The 10,172-nt window shown below is 37.0% G+C and overlaps 1 protein-coding gene across 1 annotated transcript; it reads left to right on the top strand.

Annotated features, from left to right (window-relative positions):
* The first annotated feature begins 1,180 nt into the window (after nt 1-1,180).
* On the top strand, nt 1,181-8,883 carry LOC133864991 (beta-galactosidase 1). The gene is made up of 19 exons (XM_062301451.1): nt 1,181-1,715; nt 1,923-2,018; nt 2,136-2,248; nt 2,345-2,411; nt 2,526-2,618; nt 2,767-2,910; nt 3,399-3,487; nt 3,652-3,757; nt 3,850-3,937; nt 4,757-4,875; nt 4,966-5,130; nt 5,504-5,682; nt 5,816-5,925; nt 6,202-6,311; nt 6,460-6,570; nt 6,651-6,761; nt 7,130-7,335; nt 7,417-7,753; nt 8,300-8,883. Exons 1-19 carry the CDS (start codon nt 1,539-1,541, stop codon nt 8,408-8,410), a joined length of 2,532 nt encoding a protein of 843 aa, XP_062157435.1. The 5' UTR covers nt 1,181-1,538; the 3' UTR covers nt 8,411-8,883.
* Nucleotides 8,884-10,172: the final 1,289 nt, after the last annotated feature.

Here is a 10,172-nt window from a genome sequence, read left to right as displayed (position 1 = left end):
CCGGCGATGGGTGATTGTTTGCGCGTGAAGGTCGATTGCATTATTTAAAAGATGGTCGACTGTGTCTGTCGTTTGGAGAAAATGATTTATGCTTTTAAAAAGCATAAATTATTTTTCGAATTTTACTAAGCATTTTTGGTCAAACAGAAATTATTTTCATGTTGACTATTATTTTCGCCCCCACCAAATACCGGAAAAATGTCAAAAATATTTTTTAAAAAGCATTTTACGCCGAAACAAACGGAGCATTAGTTTGAGTAATATTGCTTTTCACACTCATTTTATATCAGTTGATATGGTAGGTTCACTCAGTCATATGACGTCAATTACTTAAAAAGAAAGAGTAATGTTACATTTTACATCGGCATATTTAAAAGTATAATTTGTTAGCTAATATAAAATGAGGATGATAAATAATTGTAAAAAGTATTATTCTTCTTTTTTTAATTTTGCTGTATGCAATTGAGTCATAGCAAGCTCAGCAACAAGCCCGTGACAAACGGGAAAATGTGATTATATTTCAAAAGTGCAATCATGGAAATCAAGAAACAAAACAAAGACATTAACGTAATTACCGAGAAAGATATTTTATTACGCGCTTAAACCGAACTTAAATTTTTAACCCCCAAAATCTCAGTCCAACATAATTTGGATTTATTTATTTATTATTACCGTATTTCATGAAAAGGCCAGTGAAGATTAGACTTAAACGTACTTAACAACGTAGTTAATATTAATTTCCTATAGTCTCTCACGTTGTACTGGCGCGTGGGGACGTCACACTATGAAACAAACAAACATTTCGGCCGATAAGGAGGAACCCCGATTGTTTCGGGATTGTGTTTTCAAAACAAGCTTTTAAACTTAATTAGTTTTTTTATTACTCAAAAACTTTTTAAAAAGATTTTTTTTTTTTTTTTTTTCCAAAAAATTAAGGATGTTTTTATTTATTTATTATTTTTTTAAGGGAAGAAAAAAGTGAAGTTCATTGGATGAAGCTCCGCGTCATGTTGAATAAGGCCAAAATATTAATAGAAAAAGAAAAAGAAGAAGGAAAAAAAAAAAAAACATTGTGAGAGAGGCCAAATTGTGGGTCCCAAAGCACCTCCAAAATGGGTCCCGCTTTCACTTTCAGACCACCCATTCTTCGGTGTTTAAAACCCGCTACAAAGCACCCTCCAATTTGCGCAAACAAATGACAAAGAAAAGCCCACGCATTAGCACAGCCTAGTGAAGGCGCTTGATTGTGTTTATGTTTTTTCTTTGGTAGTAGGTTTAAGTGGCAGTGTGTGAAGCTTTCACACTCATTTTTCTCTCACTTCCTCTTTCTCCCACAGTTTTCCCTCAGGGAAAGGGAAAACAAAAGCGAAGACAGGTGCTGAGGAGGACATAAACCAGCTGGTTTGGTTTCCTTGTCTTTCTCTCTCTCTATCTCTAATAAAAGAAGCTTAGAATAAAGTGCCGAGAGGAAGAAAGAAAGAATAACAAAAAGGCCATTGCTTTGTGAAGCTTAACAAGGAGGGTTGCTTTGCTTATTCATGGCCGCCATGGGCTTGAAGGTTGTAATGTGGAATGTGATAGTGGTGGTTTTGATTGGTTTATGGGCTGGTTCTGCTGAAGCCTCTGTGTCCTATGACTCTAAGGCTATCGTCATTAATGGGCAGAGAAGGATTCTCGTTTCTGGATCCATTCACTACCCAAGAAGCACCCCTGAGGTACTGCTCCAAATGTGCCTGCTGGGGCTCTTTGGTTTTCTGTTTTTCTTGTCTTTGTTGCTTTTCTTCAACTGGGTACCTCAAAAATTTCCAGCTTTATAGCTTTTTTATTTTATTTTTGTAAAAAAATTTGTTTAGCTTTTTTTTTTTTTTTTTTTTTACTTTGGTTTTGTTTTGAAGTTTTGAGTCTCTTTGGGTTTTTTGCAGATGTGGCCAGATCTTATTCAGAAGGCCAAGGAAGGAGGTTTGGATGTGATTCAGACTTACGTTTTCTGGAATGGGCATGAGCCTTCCCCTGGCCAAGTAATGGATAATGGCAGCTATTTTCTCTTTTTTTGGCACTTCAATTTTCTGTATGGAATTGTATATTTTGATTATTTTTATTGATAGTTCTTATTTTTTATTTTTATTTTTTTGTAGTATTACTTTGAGGGGAACTATGATCTGGTTAAATTTATCCAGCTGGTGAAGCAAGCTGGCCTTTATGTTCATCTCAGGATTGGTCCTTATGTTTGTGCTGAGTGGAACTTTGGGTAATGCTATAGTTCATCTGATTTCTAGGTACAGAGTTATATCTCAATTTACTGTAAAGTTTTAAAAATTAAGCAGAAATTTCTATTTCTTTTCAGGGGATTCCCTGTTTGGCTGAAGTACATTCCAGGTATCAATTTTAGAACAGACAATGGTCCTTTCAAGGTAAGTTCTGATTCGTGCATTTGAAATCCCCTAAAGTATCTCATTTTCTTTCTTTTGTCATTGATGTGATTCATTTTCTTTACTAAATTTGTTTTTTAATTTGCTATAATGAAGTTTCAAATGCAAAAATTCACAAGGAAGATCGTCAATATGATGAAAGCCGAAAGGTTGTTCGAGACTCAAGGTGGTCCAATAATTCTATCCCAGGTTGGCATAGGACTCAATTCTAGTCTTTCCCTTAATCCAATGAACTGCTTTAATTATTTCTAATTGAGTTTAAGTCATAATTTCTGATCTGCATTATTTAATACTATTAAGGTATTTGAACTATGTTTTTCTGCAAATATTTGGACAGATTGAAAATGAATATGGACCCATGGAGTATGAAATTGGCGCACCTGGTCAAGCTTACACCAAATGGGCTGCCCAAATGGCTGTAGGGCTTGGCACCGGTGTCCCGTGGGTCATGTGCAAGCAAGATGATGCCCCTGATCCTGTTGTAAGTGTGGCAAAGCTTTCTTTCCTTTTAGTATTATCTTTTTTCCTTTTCTTAGCATGTTCTCTCAATTCACTGTTGATGGTTTCCATGTTATGTTCCCTCTTGCTTAGTGGGGTTGCTACTTAACAGTGTGTTGTCCCCATGTTGGTCATGAACGAAAAGAATAATTATTCCTAATTGCACATGGCTCAACTTTGCTCTTTCTCTATCCTTGCTGTGACTGTTGTCTTATTGACTATTCACACAAATGCACTTTTCGACTTCCATAGTGGTGCAGATAAAAAATACTTGTACACTTTCCTAGCTTGGAGAAGCTAAATATATACTTTGGTGCTCATAACACAAATGGGTGTGAGTGATGTATATTTGGTTGACTTCTTGGCTGTTGGAACCACTGTTGTATCACTGCTTTGTGTTCTGCTGGCTGATCCATTCCTTTATTATGTATTTCTTTTTATCTTTCTAATTTCTATCTTAAATCCAAACAGATTAACACTTGCAATGGTTTCTACTGCGACTACTTCTCTCCTAACAAGGCTTATAAACCTAAGATGTGGACAGAAGCCTGGACCGGCTGGTAAATTTGCTGCTTGTAGCTTGAACCGGGCATTGTGTTCTTTCTTTCTCTGTTGAATAGTGAACTTCAAATTATTCTACCACTGACTGACCAAGAACTAAGGTTATAAAATGCTTTAGTGTATTTTCTGGCTGCTTATCCTTTCTTTTCTCTGTCGTGTAAAGGTTTACTGAGTTTGGAGGTCCAGTTCCTTATCGACCAGCTGAAGACTTAGCATTTTCAGTTGCAAGGTTTATCCAGAAGGGGGGATCCTTCATTAATTATTATATGGTAACTTCACTGTTTTTATGGAGTGCATCCAATATCCTTAGATAATTCAACTGACTGAACTGGGCTTTATTTGTTTATTTTCATGTTTCCAGTATCACGGGGGAACAAATTTTGGCCGAACTGCTGGGGGTCCTTTTATTGCTACTAGTTATGATTATGATGCTCCTCTTGATGAATATGGTATGCACAAAGGAACTAGCATCGCAGAACTTTCGTTTGTGTTATTTGAGTAGAGTAGAACCATAAGTTCATAAATGTTTAAAATTGTATGCATTCATATTAAGTAGCTTATAGTCTATTTTCCTCTACTTAAATCAGTTTTCAAGCTGTCACCTGACACCATGGGCCACATCATGGTGGAATGAGTGGTGCTCTCACTCCATAAAGCAAAGCATTGGTTCTGTTTTTCAGTATTTTCGTTCAAGTTAAAGAGTGACTATATCTGTCTATTACATGGTGTGTTTTGTAATGGAATATCTTAGATAATCTTTTTGACCATGTAAAAGTTGAACCCATAATTTGATAGGTGACAGAACATAACCGGTGGGAAAATGATTGACCATTCTTTAATGGTTGCACCGCATATCTAATAAACTACTGATTGACAAAGATGACTGCAAATGGCCTAGTTTTAGTTTTTCTATTAAACTTGTGGTCATAGAGACAATTTTCATTTTTTGAAGATTGTGATAGCTCACGATGTTACTATTGTGTGACTGAAAAGATTTTGGATGGAACATACCCCCATCATCTGGCAGGTCCTTCCCCTGACAAATGATCAAATTTGTGGTCATTATATTTTTAGGATATTTGTATATTTTCATTAATCATGCATGTATTTTCTTTTACTATTTAACCATTTTTCCACCTAAGTTTAAAGAAAAATATGACATTCCCACCTATCCTTTCTTTAGCTTTTTTTCCCCCCCTCGAATTGGACCATTAATTTTCATTAGTTCTGCATGAATTTGAAGAATTGCTGTTTCTTTCCCTGTGCAGGACTTTTGAGACAGCCCAAATGGGGTCATTTGAAAGATTTGCATCGAGCAATAAAGCTATGTGAACCGGCTTTAGTATCTGCAGATCCCACTGTGACACCGCTTGGAAATTATCAAGAGGTTAAACTAATTTCAGATGTCTAGGAATCATCAATCCAACTTTAAATTTCCTCACAACTAAAACTCACAAATTTTGTCATTGTTTTACAGGCTCATGTATTCAAGTCAAAGTCTGGAGCTTGTGCTGCATTCCTCGCAAATTACAACCCAAGATCTTTTGCAAAAGTGGCTTTTGGTAATTTGCATTACAACCTGCCTCCTTGGTCTATCAGCATTCTTCCAGACTGCAAGAACACTGTATACAATACTGCGAGGGTGAGAATAAAGGCTTTGATAGTTGAATCTGTGTGTGTGTGTGTGTCTATCTCTGTGTTGAATTTCATTAGGGTTGTCCAGTTTGATTTTTATCCAAATGTATGCAGGCTACTTGACAAAATGTTTGTGATATACAACAAAGAGTGCAAACTTTACTTCTACCAAATATGCTATAATTTCTATGTGTCCTTTTTACTGAAATATTGAAACATAGATTCATATTTTCACATGATGATGTTTAGAATCTAAATGTTCTGTGGTTTTCAACTTCTATTGATTAATCTTCCTTAAAAAATAAAAAGAGGATTTTCCCATAGGAAGTTGTTAGGGAAACACATTATTTTTGACATTCTATACCAAAATACCTATACAGGTTGGTGCCCAAAGTTCACAGATGAAGATGCCTCGTGTCCCTGTTCATGGAGGATTATCTTGGCAGGCATACGACGAAGAGCCATCCTCTTATGATGAGAGTTCATTCACAATGGTCGGATTGTTGGAGCAAATAAATACAACAAGAGATGCCTCCGACTATTTGTGGTACTCAACAGAGTGAGTGTCACAAAACCATGCAAAGTCTCATTTTTTCAATCTTTTGTGCATTTTTTCACGACATATATTCTCAAAATTTTATATGCAATTTGGGGTTTCCAAATTTTTTATATACATTTTTTCTCCTTCTCAGTGTTAAGATTGAGGCCAATGAAGAATTTTTGAAGAGCGGAAAGTATCCTGTTCTTTCAGTCCTATCTGCTGGCCATGCTTTGCATGTTTTCGTCAATGGTCAACTATCAGGTAGGCAGCATATTGCCAGTTTCAGGGCTTTTTTGACCCACTTCTATGGATTGTAACTTCAAGTGGCCACTGGAATGAGTCAAGTGATTTTCTTTCATGGCATAAATTGCTAGTTCTTGTATATAGTCTGAGGCATTTTCTATGCTTTCAAACACAACCTGAATTAAATAAGGTTACTTTAACCAGTGGTGCTTGTTTACAGCTTGATTACTTTATGTTCGCCCCTCTTAATAAGTTGCTTTCTTTTCTTTTCTTTTTTTCTTTTTTATTTATCAGGAACTGCGTATGGAAGTTTGGAATTCCCAAAACTAACATTTAGTGAAGGTGTGAAACTGACCGCTGGTATTAACAAAATCTCTCTTCTAAGCATTGCTGTTGGTCTCCCGGTTTGTCCTCTCTCTCTCTCTCTCTCTCTCTCTCTCCCTCTCTCACCCACTCACACACATGCAGGCTCACATCTGATTTTCTGACAATTTCCATGGCATTTTCAATCTAACTATATTATTCTTTCTGCTGTCTGTGGTTTGAGTTCAGAATGTTGGTCCACATTTTGAGACATGGAATGCTGGTGTTCTTGGCCCAATTACTTTGAATGGTCTCAACGAGGGAAGAAGAGACTTGTCATGGCAGAAGTGGTCTTACAAGGTTTGTCTTCAAAAAAACATTCATATGGTCTTCTTTCTCTGACATTCTACAGATTCATTTGATTTCATCTTCCCCATCAGGTTGGTCTTAAAGGAGAAGCCTTGAGTCTTCACTCGCTTAGTGGGAGTTCCTCAGTTGAGTGGGTTGAGCGGTCTTTAGTGGCCCAAAGGCAGCCTCTAACATGGTTCAAAGTGAGTATCTCAAACATCAACCAAAGCTTCTTATCATTCTCTGAGGTTGCCAAACAAATGTATGTGAATTTTGTATAGCTCAAGGGTTGCATCAAAATAAATTCAATTTGGAAATTTCTCAAATCTTGGTTTTAGTTCTTAAACAAAACCATAAGTTCAGGTTGTGATTTAAGCCAGAGATGAGTTACAGCTTTCTAAATATGCTTTTCTTGAAAAAAGAAAAAAGAAAATTAAGGTAGGGATCTATTCTTGAATAAATATCCAACATGTTTTCATGTAATAAGAACATGCATCCAAGCACAACCTTTCAAGTTTCAAGTGGCACCTTGCTGCTAAGGTTAGAATTGAATCCTTCTATCACGTTTCAGACTACGTTCAGCGCTCCAGCTGGAAATGCCCCATTGGCTTTGGATATGGGCAGCATGGGTAAAGGTCAAGTGTGGGTGAACGGAAAGAGTCTTGGCCGCTACTGGCCTGCTTATAAAGCATCTGGTACTTGTGGTGAATGTAATTATGCTGGAACATATAGTGAAAAGAAATGCTTACGTAATTGTGGGGAGGCTTCCCAAAGATGGTAAGAGAAACACTCTATTGCTTTACAGCTTTCTATGCGGTAAGGAGTTATTCACAAATTGACGAGTGGCTATAATTTCAGGTATCATGTTCCTCGTTCGTGGCTAAACCCGACAGGGAATTTGCTGGTTGTTTTCGAAGAATGGGGTGGAGACCCAAATGGGATCTTTTTGGTTAGAAGGGAAATAGATACCGTATGTGCTGATATCTACGAATGGCAGCCAACCCTCATGAATTGGCAGATGCAAGCCTCTGGTAAAGTCAATAAGCCACTGAGACCTAAAGCTCATTTATGGTGTGGCCCTGGGCAGAAAATTTCATCAATAAAGTTCGCCAGCTTTGGAACGCCGGAAGGGGTTTGTGGAAGCTTCCGGGAGGGAAGCTGTCATGCCCACAAATCATATGACGCATTTCAAAGGGTATATTACAATCTTGCATTACTTATGGAATCTATATTTGCAGTAGGAAAACTGATCAGCTTACCAGTAACTTAGTCTTGAAATACCCCCTTGAGTTTATCGAGTTTGAGGGAAAGGTTTCTCAGCTCTTGTCTCAAAATTCAAATGCCTCATTTTACTGAGTTAGTCCTGGCCTCTGGATGATCCATTGCTAATCCAAGACAGCATACCAAATTATGGCCTCATGCCCTCTTCTGGAGAAAGAAAATGTCATACATGCTATAACAGATGCATACTATACTTCTATGTGTGATGATGAGTGGGCAATGCTCCAACTTGGCTGAGTTATAATGCATAACTTTTGAAAATTTTATTCATTTAAATCACCTTAAAGTGTTGAATCTGCAGGCTAACTGAACCTTTTGCCTGTGCTCATTTTATATGCTTTCCTACCTGGCTCTTTTTACTTCTGTCCTTTTTCCCATCCTTGATGAATATTAGACATTTCTTTTCTTTTTTTTTTTCCCTGGTCAAGGATGAATATTAAACAATTGCTTCTTCTTGCAGAGTTGTGTTGGGCAGAACTCCTGCTCAGTAACTGTAGCACCTGAAATTTTTGGAGGAGATCCATGTCCAAGTGTTATGAAGAAACTCTCTGTGGAAGCTGTTTGTAGCTAAAGTGAATGCAACGAAGCTCCCGGATTGATTTTCTTAAAAAGACTCCAATACATCATTGCAGTTTATCTATTTTTGGGTAAATTATCTACAGATCCAGCTCATCATGACCATTCATTTTGGCTTTTCGAGGGTGAAGTTGTACAAATATACAACACACCATCTGGTTGAAAGCCTATACAGATTGTGAAAATGATTGTGGATAAGCTATATGTATGTATGTATGTAGTAGCCAATGTTTTGATTGGTGGCCTGCAAGTTATATATGAAGGTAGAAGAGAAAGGGTTCGGTCAATGCACATTGAGATGACACTAATTGAGTCCATGTGCAAATTTGTAGTTTTAGAATCTGGAAGCCTCTGGTTCCAGCAATGTTGTATTTCATTTTCATTGTAACTTCCTGGGAAGCAATTGTTTCATTGGTATAAGAAAGGTTTCTAAAGAAAGAATGTTATGAAGCATTGAAGCTCATCAAATTTTTCTTGTGTCCAGTGTCCTATCGGAATGCATTGAACTGGTTCTCTCACATTTTTAAAGTTTGAGAAAATTGATGATGCTTGTGGCCTTTAATTTGAATTGATCTTACTATAAGTTTGGTTGCATCAGGTTGAATTGAAGTGGTGCAGCAATTTAATTCAACTTCTAGAGAACCCTGTTCACAAGCCATTCCATTGCTGCACGGTAAGTTTGTGAAATGCTAAACCGGCCGCGGACAGAATTAATTGTTAGCCGCCTTAGCCTCAGTTTTTCCTTACCTCTATATAAGCCTAATGACTCACGTTTTTTAGATTTTTTTTTTTTTTTTTTTTTTTGTTGTAACTACGTTTTGTAGATCCTTATTTGGGTAAGAATTAGATTCCGGTGGGTCACGGCCGGCAGCAGCGACGCTGAAGTGGGTCTTCCGGCGTTTTTCCGATGCCTAAACAGTAGAAAAAAAAAAACCCAGTTTTTTTCTGGGTAAGTGAAATCCTAGACCTTATTTCCATTTTGGGTTGAAATTTTTAGGATTTTTTTGGAACTATCAGTGGGTAGGGGAATATTTTCTGGTTTCACATTTTTGTTTCATGGGTAGTCTCGGTTTGGGTTTGTAAACTCTGGGTTGGCTTGTGGTGGATTTTGGGAGTTTGATTTTCGCTCTCCTGTTTCAATGATGGCTTGATTTTGGGTACTGACTAATTAGAGTTTCAGTTGTTTACGGCTTTAGGGCAGAATTGGGGACTAGATTGTTGTGGTCGATTGGGTGTTTTGCTGCTGATTTTCGTCTTGTTGTTCGGTAGTGAATGATTATGATTTGTTGACTTACTGATGAAATTCTGAAATTGTGAGAGGAACCACCGAATGAGTGTGGAAATTCCTTGACAATTTTGGATTTCTAATTGCAATGGTCTATTGTTTATTTTTGAGATGAAATAGCTTGCTGTGAGATTTAATTTATTTTGTATATCTTGTATCTAAGCTTTTCCAGTAGATTTCACTTGATTCTTGCTGCAAAATTTGCATGCTCAGATATGATAGCAATTGTAGTTTACTTGTGCCACAGTGATGATCACCAATATTTATCTTATGGAAATTGTAAGGCTCTTAGTATATTCAGTATGAGTAATGTTTCTTACACAATTTTTGTACAACTTTTACACAACTCTAACAACTTTCTTTTAAAATCAGCCATTGAATATTTAGGACCCACATGTTGAAAAACAAATCCAATGGTTAATCATAACAAAAAGTAGTTAGAGTTGTGCAAAAGTTGTGAGAGAGTTGTGTA

Source organism: Alnus glutinosa, chromosome 3 (assembly GCF_958979055.1).
Source record: "Alnus glutinosa chromosome 3, dhAlnGlut1.1, whole genome shotgun sequence".
Classification (NCBI taxonomy): Eukaryota; Viridiplantae; Streptophyta; class Magnoliopsida; order Fagales; family Betulaceae; genus Alnus; species Alnus glutinosa.
The sequence above is the reverse complement of the archived record's forward strand: the minus strand, read 5'-3'. Positions and strand labels throughout refer to the sequence as shown.

Bases quoted from the DNA above. Each gene is read 5' to 3' on its own strand.
- LOC133864991 (XM_062301451.1), top strand. From the start codon at position 1,539: ATGGCCGCCATGGGCTTGAAGGTTGTAATGTGGAATGTGATAGTGGTG. The intron at 3,938-4,756 runs GTATGCACAAAG...TTCCCTGTGCAG, and splicing joins TGCTCCTCTTGATGAATATG to GACTTTTGAGACAGCCCAAA. The intron at 5,131-5,503 runs GTGAGAATAAAG...ATACCTATACAG, and splicing joins CTGTATACAATACTGCGAGG to GTTGGTGCCCAAAGTTCACA.